Genomic DNA, 14775 nt, shown 5'->3' with positions numbered 1-14775 from the left:
CAGAAGGGTATTGAGATCCGGCAGCGATGGCCGAGGTTCGGGGCTCTTCGGGACCGGTCGGCTACAGTGTTGCCAAGTTTTTCTGTCTGACTCGATCATCCACAGCGTTCACATCAACCGCTTCTAGGTAGGGGTAGTTCGCAGCGGAAACATGTGGACACATTTATCGAAGCGATAAATTAATAGTGTTCGTTGTTTTGAGAATTGTTATTTTATAAGTAATTGAGTCAGAAATCAAAACCTTGTAAAAGATTTTTACTGAAACCACGAGTGTATTATTGAAAATATATACATAGGCCTAATAACAATAATTTGAATATGGTACATTTTACTGTTAATAGTTACCTTCAAAACACCAAAGAGTATAGTGAAAAGAACTAAAATTATATTCGTTAAGTAAATGCAAGTCTGCTAAGTTATAATTATTTACTCAGTCTTAGCAAATCCATTGAAATGACCACTGTGCCGCGGTCAAAAATCAACTCAAAACAAATAAAGATACTGTAGTTTGAACCTGACAAAGCACGTTTAGGATAGTATTTTTAACCAATAAAAGGTATCCTGTTAAAACCGTTATAGGATAATAATTGTTAATTGTTGAGTCTAAACTTAAATTGCTAGGGTGACCAAAATGCAAAATTTGCGACTAGGGCGTCAATCCGACTATGATATGAAATTTCCTTCAGTGTAACTTTTATCGATCAACTTAACGTAATCTAATTACTTGACAAAAAATCTGTAAAAATATTTCGAAACTTGTTATATTTTTAATTTATTACTAAATGTTACTAACTTTAAACCACAGATTTGTGATGAAGGGTGCTTTTTTTTTTTTTTTTTTTTTTTTTTTTTTCTTATCATTCAATTTCGGAAACCAATTTGATATATAGAAAATGTGGATTTATTTATAAAATGTAAGATTTAGTGAGTCGATTATTTTTATTTAAGTCTTATAATTTTTTCACTTATTTTTCAATAGCGCCCATTTTATAATCGGTTAAAACCTCTTTGGAAATTACTTTTATTTTTGAGTAAATTAAATACTAAACAGTACATATACAAAAAGCCAACTGACTTGGCTGCACACTTTAACCAGGAAATAAGTAGTGCCATTAAAATGCATTTAACAAATTTTATTAGTAATGTGTAAGGTGTAATATTTACGAATCATTACAAACTATCAATCAATACGGCTTTTTACAGTTCATCGAAGTCCCAACATTCTTTCTGCCACCGGAGAGAGAGGGAAAATACCACTCACGTTACTGCCGCGTTCTTCCTCTTCATTGTCACTGCTGTCACTGTCCGAATCCTCTTCACTGGAGCTGTCATTGCCGATGTTTATTACCATCTGCTCAACGGAGTCTTCCATCAACCCTTGATTTTTCCAAGCATCTAGGATTATATTCTTCGTGTGGTCTACTACCTTCTTCTAATCAGACTCTGTTACACGTTCCAACCCCTCTTTCGTCAACTGTAATATTTCAGTTATGTTAAATTTCCTGTTGCTTCTTGCAACATATTCCTTTACTTGAGATTAATTCTATAAGATTGAAGTGACAGTAGTATGGTGGCAGAACGAAGTACTCGGTGACCATGTTTTCTTCGCAATTTCGTCGACTTCATATTTTGTCTGAGGTTTTTTTTCTTTGAATAAGTTCTAACAATTCGGCTTTTAACATCGCCTTTTCATACTGTATGTCATGATTATTTAACCACTCTATTATTTCATCCTTTCTAGAACTGCTGTTAGGTGGTTTGTCAACTACTTTTGAGTGGTACTTTGCATTGTCCATTACTATGAGCGAGGGCCTCGTTAGGTTTGGAAGTAAAGCATCTTGAAAACATTTTGACAATACTTTGTGGTTCATCTCTTCATGATACTCGTTGGTTTTCTTTGATGTAAAAAGGTAATGCACAGTCAGGAATAAATCCAGCAGAGCTGCCAGCATGCAAAAGAATTATCCTCCCCTCTTTTCCAACGGGAACAGGAAACGTGCCTTCAACAGAATCATCAGTCCATCCAATTTTTTTACAGTGCCCAGAATTTACCCAAGTTTCATCAAGCCAAACTATTTCCTCAAAATTTAAATCTTTTATTTCTCTAAGAAATCTGCACCTCCAAGCAATGATATCTCCTCTTTCCATTAATATTTTACGGCTGCCAATTTCTTGTGTTTGAAACCCAATCTCTTCAATATAATGGCAATAGATGATTTGCTTCCACGAAAAAGATCTGCTTCTGCAAGACTTACTTGTAGCTTCCTTACTGTGGGATACTCTCTTCTTACGAAGAATCCGTAGACATGGCGGCGGATGGTATCTTTTTGAAAGGCGTCCAGCTCCGTAACAGGCTTAAACCTCGAATTTTTTTTTATCAGGAGTGTTCAGTTTCAAGCCACTCTGTTCACTTTGTATTTTCTCCTTTCCAATTATCACAACTGTATTTTTTCCTATCTCCAAAGCCGCAGCAGTTCTTTCGATAACTTTTTCTACTGGAAGTATCGGTCCTTTGTTAATTTTCTCTCGCTGGAAGTAGTCTCTCACTCGACAAACCAACTCCCGGGATTGGCTTCGCAATGGAACGCCTTTTTCTCCAACCTTGGTGTAAGGCACACTTATCACGCGAGTGCGGGGCCTACCGCGTTTTTTTATCACTGTTTCAGTGCACTGAGACATGGTACGGAATTAACAGTAATTAAATAATGTCTGTCACAAAAATGTAACACTAGAAAGTACGTGCGTACACTTGTCTTTCAAATAAGGTTTAGTCTTGAAAAATACTGTTTAACCCTTTTAGTGCCAAGCATAATTTGTTACAGTTATACTGAAAGTGCCAGGCCTTCACACACATGTCTGTACCAAGATTGCCAGCCACTTTTGGCCAAAAATTACTCATTTTCTTTAAAAAACTATAACTGGACCATTTTTTAAGATAAATTCCTATTTCTTTTTTTATATTACTCCTAGATAATTGTATTTTTCAAAAATATAATTAATTATACAACCAAATTTGTTTATTTTTTAAGGTAAAAATACTTAGTAAAAAATAAAAAGAATATATATTTTTTGAGTTTGACTTGAAATACAGTACAGAAAAAAATCACATTAGCACAACATTAGGTACATGACTCAATTCCTCATTTAATTCTGAACAAAATCTCAAAATTTGAAAATGCTAACTTAAAAAAAAAACATGTAAAATTTTACTTACCAGGAAAACATTCCATTTTGTGAATTAAATGTCAACTAATGTTTCTGGTTACTATAACAATATTAGTTAGTCAACCTTGCAAATATTTTCACTTTTCATTATCGTATCTTGTTTTTGAAAGAATAAAAATTAATTGTTCACTTATAAACACTAAAAATAACAAGTAACTATTTACATATATGTACACATAGAAAAATCATAAACAAAAAACTCAGCAGAAGTGTGAAGGGTAACACTTTGTGTGCACCCCTCTCTTGCACTTAACACACATATACAAGGATTTTTTTCTTTTTCCTCCTCCTTTAGTGCTCTCAACACTACAAACACAACAGTTTTTTTGCTTGTTGTCTCCAACTTTTTCAAAAAATCGTCGAACATTAGTATGACCACTACCACGGTTGGTTGCTGCAGGTCTAGGAGAGGTGGCATTTTCCTGCAACTGAAGCCACTGATCACCTAGCTCATCTACAATGCTCACCAGAAATTCTAAATGTGTTACAGGCTTTGTGGTGTTTAATTTATACAATATGTATGCATTTAACAACATTCTGGAAAAGAGATTAAATGTTACCTTTTTTCCAAAATTTAAAACTCTTCCTGTCGTCCAAATACTGGTATAGCATTTGATCTGATCCGTCTACACCTCCCATATTTTTATTGTAATTCCTAATCATTTTTGGTTTTGAAGATATGACAACGACATTTCCTCTCCGTTTTGACTTACGTTCTGATGCAGCAACATCATTTGTAGACAATAACAGAACCTGCATTTTTTGTGACATTTTTTGTCTGTAGCCAAGCATAATCATACTGCTTTTCCTGAGATATTTTGTTTGGCCAACTTTAAATTTTGGCTTCATTTGAGGAGGAATGCCCTTACGATTATGTTTCAGAGTTCCAGTTATGAAGGTATCCTTAGAATATAGGTATTTTGCCAATTTTAGAGAGGTAAAAAAATTGTCTACAAAGACATGGTATCCCTTGTTGAACAAGTTAGCCATTTTCATTAGTGTATCCACTACAGTAAAGCCTAAACCTTTGTTTCTTAGTGTTGTCTTATCATTAGCCTTAGCCCCTTTGTAAACAAAAAAACTGATACAATAGTGGGTAGCAGCATCACACAGCATCCATAATTTTACTCCCCACCGGTGATGTTTTTTAGGCATGTACTGCAAAAGTTGTGAGTGTGACTTGGTTGCAATCATGCTCTCATCAATTGATACATTTTTATCAGGTGTAAAATACAATTTTGAAAGCCGGTTCATATGCTCTATCAGTGGCTTGAATCGATCACATGGATCATAGTTTTGGTCGCCTGGCTGTGCTAAGTTTGTAGTGTCCACCAAATGAAAAAAAATTGCAATATTGCTTGGGGTTTCTTGTCATCATTCTAGGAAACCAAGGAATCAGTTGACTTTTAAGTGTACACCAAAATGAAGCAATAGTGTTTTGTCTTTTTATAGCCATATACATCAATATAAGAAGGAAAGCTTGCATTTCATTGATAGTAACTGGCCTCCAAGATTTTAGCCTACTTTGAGCTTTCATTCTTCTATCCCGGTTTTTATCAATAAATTCTGTAGTATAATTATTAGTAAATTGGACCATTATTTCAATTAAAGGAATGGTGAAGAAAAGTTTGAAATATGATCTTGGAGGGGAGTTTTGTGGAGGGCAGTGCTTGACTCCCGGCTGTTCCATAAAACTTACGGAGTGCTTTAGCCTATGTTCAGTGTCATTGGTTTCATTGACATCAACCCAACCAGATCCATCCTCAGATTCTTCTGAAGAGCTATTGTTTCCATCCCTATTGATAGGCCTAGGTCTGGGAGGTACCATTCTGTGGGCTTGTTGGTTAGGCCTAGCCCCTTGATGCCGTGGTGATTCATTTTCAGACGAATCACTATCAGATTCACTCGATTCTGTATCAATTCTTATATTTATTCTATTTAATCCTAGTCCCCGAATACCTGTAGAAGTGGTTGGTCTATTAGGATTGAAAGTGGGGTCTTCATCACTGTCAACAACTGAAGGTGAACTTGACACTTTTTCATATTCTGAAATATCACTCACAAAACTGTCAGAGAGATAATCATTTTCTACAATTTGAAGTATTGTGTTTTCACTAACTGGTGAATGGGAACGTTTCATGGTTACACATAAGAAACTAACAGATTGTACTACAATCAAAACATTCACAAACAATGCAAGTACAACAATAGAACAAAATAAACAGATTAGCCAACTTGAAAATCAAAATACGGCTATTATGTTTGGTCGTATGAATTAAACAAAGTAATAATTGGAAAGATTGTTTTATTGTGATTCCAAAACACTACTGATATGTTTATTTTAATTACTAAATATATTTTTAATCTTTTTTTACAAAACGTCCTAAAAATAGGACGCTGGCAATCTTCATACAATTATCCAACGTCCTAATTTTAGGACGTTGGCACTAAAAGGGTTAAACACTTGGCCACGAACACAGAAGCGCAATAACACCACACGAAACAACATACATAACCAACAACCAATGACGTAATGAAGCACGGTTTTGCTACTGCGCATCACCCAGCTGATACCTACTGGATGACAGCTACAACAGAGGAGACGTGACAACGCTGCCTCCGTCGTAAAGGAAAGTGCTCGGCTGTGATTGGTGGAGCGGTAGGGCGAGCCTTCGTGAGGCAGTTCGGCTGTCTTCGGTCGAGCTCGTCCCAATACCCTTCTGTCTTTAATTCAACTTTAGCATTGACAGCCTTTTCGCTCCTTTTCTCACAGCTACCACAGGCTGCTTTGATGTAATCACTGAACAACTTGGCTGGTGTTCTACTTCCATGTTATATCAGCTCCCTTCTGTTTAGATGAGGTTGTGTTTTTAGCAGATTCACCTTCACAAATTCCTACTGAAGCAGCTCCCGGCACCTTTTTAAAAACAGGATTTTCTTCTTGTGTAAGGAGCAGTAAGAACTCTTTCTCCCAGTCTTTAAGTTTAATTTTTTTGTTTCCAGTTGCTGTTCTATCAGTTTTTTTCTTTATTTTTGTTTTCATGTTGTTCAGCATTTTTGAGAGTTGCACCGGAGTAACTATTTTCCCGGTGGCTTTAGAATATTCTGAACATATGATATCCCAAGCTTTCTTCTTAGCACACATGACACTTGGCACTTTAGACTTTTCTACGACAACTGAATTTTCACTCAATAGTCGCACAAAAAGTGTTCTGTTAACAACGTCCCGCTCAACGTCAGCACAGTCACCGGCCTCATCACTTGACGACATAGTCAGCACCCAGAATGGTAAGTGAGTGACAGACAGCAGACAAGTGAGTCATGCACCGACGAGCCGGTACATGGATATCCCAGATAAACAGGACTCCGTAGGAACGTTGAGTTTTGTTCACCAACATGCGGTGAGGGGTTATCGATAAGAGAAGGAAAATAAAAGTGAAGTAAGTGCTATAGGGTAGTAAATACTACGGTAGTAAATGCTTCACCAAATCCGGATGGCCCGAAGTACTTACTACCCAGTGGAAGTATATTATTATTCACATCGTTCTGAGAAAATGCTACTACTTCGAAGTATTTACTTCAAGTAAATACTACTTTTTATTCACTTCACCCATTATGTTCAGATAATTGTTGTGGGCAACAGAAAAATTCAATTGTTTTTGCAATGTACTTGTATGCAACACAGGTACTTAATATTAAGTCCATCACCCACAAGTTCCTTATTAAAGGACACACGCAAAATGAGGGCGATAATATTCATAGTGTAATAGAGAAAAGTGTAAAAAGATCTCTTAAGTCAGGGTCTCTTTACACGGTCAGAATCATACGATCTGCCAAAAAAACTGGAGATGCTTACAATGTTAATGAAATGAGCCATAGTGACTTCACTGACTGGAAACAGGTGGCCAAAAAGTTTGGGACAAATTTTACTTTTGGCGCTGAAGTATAAGGAGCATTGAATCAAGAAGACTTAAATACACAAGACGACTGCAATTCAAAATACTATAGCAACATAAAAATTGCCGACATTAAAATAATCAATGTTACCAAAACTGAACCAAGAGTTATTTATGTTTGTGAAGACTTCATACAAAGAAAAAAAAATTTCTTAAAGATTCAAGTCGACATGGTTAATCCGAAACATCAAACAAATTCAGAGACATCTGATTAGGTAACTGTAAATAATCCTAAGAAAAGTCGTCGTAGAAGAAAAAAGTCATCCAATAAACTAGCAGTTTCTTTTAAGGAGATTGTTTGCTCCCCAGCATACTCAGACAAGCTTCAAATTGGAGAGAGGAAGAAAAAGACATTGAGGATCTGTTAAGATCTCATCATATTCCAAAATTTTATGAAGGATACTATAATTCCATTTGTAATTGACTGTCCTCCGTACAAATACACATTTAATAATGACTTAGAAGTAATTTGGAGCTTGTTATTATGCCATTAAACTGTTTTATTATTTTTACCTGAAACCGATTTGACACTTTTGTATACCTTTGTTCTTTTAAAGTAAATTGTTTTATAATAAAAGATGTGTCATAAATTTGAGTTTTTTCTTATTTCCATCTATCAGTAATGTTTTACCTGAATAATTATTAGCTTTCAGTTTAAAACAACGATGAACAAGTCCAAAATATAACTGGTTATATTTCATGAACACTGAAACAACTCAAAGTACCGTATGATTTATTTAAATTATATCTGTATTAATGTAAGTATTAAGTTAATTAATGTGTAAATAATTAGGTAAAATGTTTACGAACATTATGCGATTTTTTAGTATTTTAAATAATAAAATTACTAAATTTTTATATCATTATAAACATTATTTAGCACGTACTGAGAAATTACATTTTTTAGTTGTGGCACTATTGCATTCGGGGTGCGATATGATCCCTGCGAAAATTAACCCAATTGTTCAGCATGAAAATGTTTTATGTAGATGTCACTACACTGCACACCAGCAAATTTCAGTGGATGAATCTCTAATTGGTACTAAATCCAGAAAATTTTGCAGCAGTGTCTACCGAATAAAAAACCATCACCTGTGGGGCATGAAGGTACAGTAGTAGTCAATGATTACTATTTGAGATGTTTTTCAACAAAAGAACACGTTACGATGATCCACAGGAAAAGAGAATTAAATGAACTGAGAACAGGTTGACTACGCAAAGGAACTAGGTTGTTACACCTATCTTGATAAAAGGAAAACTCTGAAATATTGGAAAAAGGTTACCTTCGACATTATGAATAGAATGCTCCGCAGCACCTACATATTGAAATTCTGAGTATAAAAATATCAAATAATGAAAAATCAATGAGCCGTCTAATATAAATTCAAACCATTATTTTGGATATTGGAAATGAATGGATTAGAATAAAAAACAATGCCCCCCACCTGATAATAGACCTTCTACATAGAAGGACACTTTTGGAATAAAACAGTTGCCTGGAATAATGCTTTGCCTCTGCAAGGAGTGCAGCACTGAGGACACAAAACATCGCACTACTTATCGATGGTTAAGAGCACAATCATTGTAGGCACATTTTTTTGTGAAAATGAGATATTGGTATCACTGTAAGCTGGAAGTGTTCTCTTTCAATATGCACAAACATTGTATATCCATTCCAAATAATAATATCAAAAAGCTTGAAAAAACTAATTGTATCAAAACTAAGCCAGACAGATGTATAAAGTACACACTTATTGCATGTCCTTCAATTGTACAACACAAGAATAGGACAAATTTCAGTGTGCACACATAGTGTATGTCCAGACTAACTTCATTTAAGCATTAGTTATGTGTTCAAAATGAGGTAGCTATAATTGGTAAAGCACACTTTAAGTATGCTTAGTACTTTAAAGTACTACAATACTATATACATATACAATATACTAAAGTACTTTAAAGTATGTCCCTAAATTCTTTAAAACGGACAGTGTTGTCAAATCTATGATGTTCACAAATATTTTATGTCCAAACTTGCAATATCTATGCACTACATATAACGAAAAAGACAAAGCTGTTGGAAAAGCACACTTAATGTATGTCTTTGCGTTCTTTTAAATCAGTCGGTATTGCCATAACTATTCAGTGCTCACATATAGTATGTCCGGACTTACAACATCTGTGCAGTAATAATCAAGCTCTCAGTCTCAGGTTTCAGCTATATTATTGAATTGATGTCCAGAAGTTGATAGTGTGATCATTGTTAGTGTTGTATAATCAATTAATAATACTTTAACAACACTATTTTAATGTTATTTCACAATGGAAAGTTGTGGAGCGTTGATGTTAAGTATGCTGAAGAAGAGGAAAGTAAAATCAACTAACACACATTTGATTACTTTACAAGAGAACTCATCTTTGACCAGCATTTCCAAGGGTAAGCTGAAATAGGTTAGAAATTTAGTTAATTTATTTTGTAAATAAATTTTAATACACAGATTACACAAATTTATCATATATTGCCATTAAATTCCTCGAACACTAGTCATTTTTCTAATCCAAATCACCATTTTGATCTTCAGGTTAACGTATTACCTAACCTAAATTATGCACAATTTTATGTCTAGTAGAAGTACATTAATGAAAGTATTCATTTTGGTTTCAGAGAAACATGAATCTACAAGCGGGAATAGGGTGTTTGAAGAGGAAAACCTGTTACCATTAGCAATTCCATTATTGGAAATACCATCATCTGAGCAACGTCATAACCTTTCAGAAAACTATGAAGTCTTAACCTTAAACAGCAAAGAAGTGTTAGAGGAGGAAACTCCAGCACTGTCAATCATTCCATTCACAGGTACGGTTAACTACAGTCTTAATGCAATAAAACCAATTGAAACACCAAAAATATTAAAAGACCCAAACCATCACGATCTAAGCACAACTTTAAACAGCGAAGAAGTCTTGAACAGCGAAGATGAAAAAAAACCCGATGTCATCGATGATTCCATTAACAGGTACATTACATTGTGTCCATTAAGATGTTATACAACCTTGTACATAATGATAAGAAAACAAATACAGTATATATAATTATACACACACTGACACACCCCACTATGTTTATACAAAGTGAAACCAGAGTTAAGGCATACCTTTATTTGTGTTAGTAAATAAGTTTGAAAAGATACTTCTAAGCTCAACATGTTACCTCAATAATACTGATATAAAGAATATACCATGTTTACAAAATAATGTTTCTGTTCTATTGTTCCAGATGTAGCTGAGAGAATCAATGATTCTCTAGCACTTAATTGCTCAAGCTTTGACATAGAAGAAGGGACGTATGATTTATGCGGCAGTAGTATGCTTCAAGAAGATATTGGTGACATAATTTTACAGACCGACAACCCAGAAGAGGACATTTTTGAATTAATCACGAAAGGACATGAAGTTGCAGAAAGTTTTTTGGTAGTCCCAGAAAACCAACAGGTAGGTAAAAACTTTGAGCTACTGGCAGATGAAGGAATTGAACCTGTAGCAGAAAATTTTGAGCTGGTCCCAGAAGACAAACAAGTCGCAGCAACAGTAATTAGTATACGGACAAATGAAGAAGAGTTGGTTGATAAAACCCCTGAAGAAACAATTGATAACCGACAGGAAAGTAAAAACACTAGGAAACAAAAACCTGACCCTGCGTCTTGGGAGCGGAACATCCGAAAGAAAAATAGAATGAGTGGTAGGTCCTATGTAACACAAAAAGAAATAGTTATGCCAGAGAAAAAATTTGCACTGTTAGAAAATTGTACCTGTAGGTTCAAATGTTCAACAAAAATTTCAGTAAATTGGCAGAAAGCATTATTTGAGGAGTACTGGGAGATTGCTGACAGTGATAGGCAAAAAGTATCTCTTTCAAATTTGGTGAAGGAAACGCCTGTTCAGGATAAGAAATGAAAACTCTGGTAGGAAAAAAACACAAGTCTAGAGAGTATTATCACAGACAATGGATACGTTTCTATACAGACATTTGGACTTTAGTTTCAGCGAGCGCCGTGTGGAGCGCTAGGTGTACCGCCACGAGTTCTCTTGTCCCACTGTTGCTAATTCAACGGCGCGGCGCGCATCCCCTCCACTCACCCGCTGTGAACCAGACACACTCCTACTGATCACGTTCTACTGCTGGCGCGGCTCACTTCACTTCCCCACCTCTCACCCGCTCTGTACTGATACCCTCCCACTGACTCAAGTTCTGCTACTGCGTTGTATTTGTTAAGTTGAAAATGTCGGGTACTAGGTGTTCGTACAAAAACTGTTCTAACAGTAGGTTTAAAGTGAAAGGGTTAAAGATGTTTAGGTTTCCACGAGAAAATAGTGAAATATGGATTCAGAAAACAGGTAAGAATTAAATTGTTATAACAGGATATTAGTCATTTATAATATATGCTTACACTATATTTGTGTGAACACGTGTGATGTTCAGTTAGTTATATTTGTTAGTTGAAAATGTCGGGTACTAGGTGTTCGTACAAAAACTGTTCTAACAGTAGGTTTAAAGTGAAAGGGTTAAAGATGTTTAGGTTTCCACGAGAAAATAGTGATATATGGATTCAGAAAACAGGTAAGAATTAAATTGTTATAACAGGATATTAGTCATTTATAATATATGCTTACACTATATTTGTGTGAACACGTGTGATGTTCAGAAGTTTAATTTTTCCATTAAGCGCCGGCTTTTATTCACAGATGAAATGAACACTGGAATTCCTTGACCTAACATCAAATTATAAGATTTATATTAAAAATTAATTTATTCTAGGAAATCCAGATCTTATTGGACTGTCGCCGTTATCGATGAAGAAGAAGCTGCTATGTGAGAGGCATTTCCGACAAGGTGACATTCTACCTAGTGGTCGACTCGTCCATAATGCTGTACCTATACAGTATTCTTCAGAGGAAAAAGAGCCAACTCCAGGTCCTTCACATCAAACTTCTCCTTCTCCTCGTGTGAAACGTACTGCAGAGTCACCTAGAAGATATCTCGGAAGGTCTCTAACAGAACATCCATCTCCGACCGTGAGCACCTCTTCAGCCAGCTTCAGTGTTGAAACTGTTTCGCCGTCTGTTCATGGATGGATAGAAAGTGCATCACCTGCAAGACAATGTCTTTCTAAGATTAAGAGAGCCTTATTTCAGTCACCAACTAAAAACAAGCTTCTGTCTAAAATAAACTCACAAACTAAAAACTTGGCATCTAAAAGAGCCAAGATTTCAAGATTAAAATGCCAATTATTAAAGTTCAGCAGGCTTGGAGGTTTGAAATTCAAATCCAAAGAAGCCGAAATATTGTTTAGAATGCAAATTCATAAAAAGAACATGCATTGGAGTTCCGACGAAAAAAAATTTGCTACCGCTTTGTTCCTGAGATCTCCATCTACGTATACCTATTTACGAAAGTGTTTGATTTTGCCAGCAGAATCAACAATAAGGATATGGATATCGACAAAAAAATGCTTCATGACAGGATTTAATAGAGCACTAATGGAACAAATTAAATTAAAATCAAACAGTATGAATACTTTGGAAAAAGCATGTGTTTTGATGTTCGACGAAATGTCTATAAAGAAATGTTTAGAATATTCACCACAATACGACCTAATTGAAGGCTATGAAGACATAGGTAGTCTTGGTCGACACAAAAGGATTGCAAAGGAAGCAACTGTTTTTATGGTTAGGGGATTGTTTTATCAATGGAAACTCCCAATTGGTTACTTTGTTTCCGATAAAGGCCTGATGGGTAGTCAGACAAGGCTTATAATCGAAGAATGCATCAATAACATAACAGATGCAGGCCTCAATGTTAAAGCTATGGTATGTGACCAGTCAACAACAAATGTCAAAGCCTACAAGACTTTAGGTGTATTTGTTGACAAACCATATTTTTATACAAGTCGTTGACAAAAAGTTGTTGCACTTTTTGATCCACCTCATCTTTTGAAGTCCCTTAGGAACAATCTGTTGACCCACGACTTTGTCTATGATGGTCGGACCATTTCATTTTCCGATATAAGACAATTATTTGATATTGATAGCAAAAGTGAAAGTACAAGAGCAGCTCCTCAACTAACACCAGCACATATCTGGCCAAACCCCTTTCAAAAACTCTCTGTTTCTCTCTTGCAACTCAGATATTCAGCCACACAACAGCAGCGGCATTAAAAACTGTTACCGAAATTGGCCAGCTAAAAAGCGATACGGCTTTGGATACGTCCTCTTTTCTGAATCAAATAAAATTTATTTGATGCAATGAACAGCAGAACACACCATTCTAAAAATCCAGACTCTTGTGCATTAAGCTCAAGTAACAGCCATATAAATGCCCTTTTTGCCAACGCCTTGGACCTGTTTACCAACCTTAAGAAATTAAGTCCCAAAGTTTCAAGACCACCCTGTTTCGATGGCTTCATACTAACAATCCGCGCATACACTGAACTTTTATCATCAGAAGGCTGTAAATACATACTTACATCAAGACTAAACCAAGACCCACTTGAAAATTTATTTTCTTCAATCAGACAAAGGGGTGGGTGGAATCGAAATCCAAGTGTCCGAGTACTTAGAGGTACAATGCGTATACTCACTATTCAGCAATTCCTAGAACCACCCAAAACCACATCATATAATCCTGACTATGATGCACTTCTAGACCTAGGCAACAGGTGGGAAGACGTCACAGTCCAGAGTAAGGAAGCAACACCGCTTTCAGATTCATCAAATTCGTCTGAAGAAGACGAAGCATCAGCAAATGATTTCCAAAGTCAAATGATCCTCAATTCGGACGATTTCAGTATTGTTACCTTAGAAGAATGTTCTACAGTATATTTTGCAGGTTATTTGGCCCACACATATCATAGAAAGTTTAAATGTGAACAGTGTTTAAGCAAAATGTGCGACAAACAATCTAAGCTGTCAAGTCACAAAGAACTTCTAATTCTGAACAGAACTTTTTCAAACGTGAAAGTGAGTGACTCAAGTGGACTTTTAGCTCCCTCAGTCAACTTAATGTATGTTGTTGAGATTGCCATCAAAACCTACAAAAAGTTATTTAAGAAAGTGGCTCATAAAGCAAATGTTGTGAAAAGACTCATGAAAGCAACTGACAAAGTCATCTCATGCGATGCCATTTCATGCGTACAGTGTAAAGAAAACTCAACATTTGTGCTTAAACATTTGTTCAAAGTTTTGCTGCATAAACAGTGTAAATGGATTTCAAGTCAAATGAAAAAAACTACTGAAGGAAAAATTAAAATCCTCGGACACGAGTAAAAATTATGTATGGGTGAAATGTGATTAAATACTGGTAGATAAAAAGGTTTCAGTGTTTTAAGACACACTATGAACACCTATGCCTTTTCTTGTCCCTTCCTTGCTTAAAAAGTGCAATTTAGTGTTACGTAATAATTAATTAATATATGTTATTAATTTAACAAGAATATTGTGCACTGTGATATCCGACTAAACCTGCTCTTGCTCGGACAGCTTAATTGCAATTAAGATACGTTCTGTTTTTTACATGTTGTAAATATTATTTTTGTTTCAA

General features: G+C 35.5%; 1 protein-coding gene across 1 annotated transcript; it reads right to left on the bottom strand.

Moving 5' to 3' along the window:
• Window positions 1-1204: 1204 nt before the first annotated feature.
• Window positions 1205-6496, bottom strand: LOC124370333 (nucleolar and coiled-body phosphoprotein 1-like). Its single transcript, XM_046828622.1, has 3 exons — window positions 6109-6496; window positions 4925-5271; window positions 1205-1351 (listed from the first exon to the last, which is right to left on the bottom strand). Exons 1-3 carry the CDS (start codon window positions 6494-6496, stop codon window positions 1205-1207), a joined length of 882 nt encoding a protein of 293 aa, XP_046684578.1.
• Window positions 6497-14775: the final 8279 nt, after the last annotated feature.

Source organism: Homalodisca vitripennis, unplaced genomic scaffold (genome assembly GCF_021130785.1).
Source record: "Homalodisca vitripennis isolate AUS2020 unplaced genomic scaffold, UT_GWSS_2.1 ScUCBcl_86;HRSCAF=1036, whole genome shotgun sequence".
In the NCBI taxonomy this organism is placed as follows: Eukaryota; Metazoa; Arthropoda; class Insecta; order Hemiptera; family Cicadellidae; genus Homalodisca; species Homalodisca vitripennis.
This window is presented reverse-complemented; position numbering and strand designations above follow the sequence as displayed.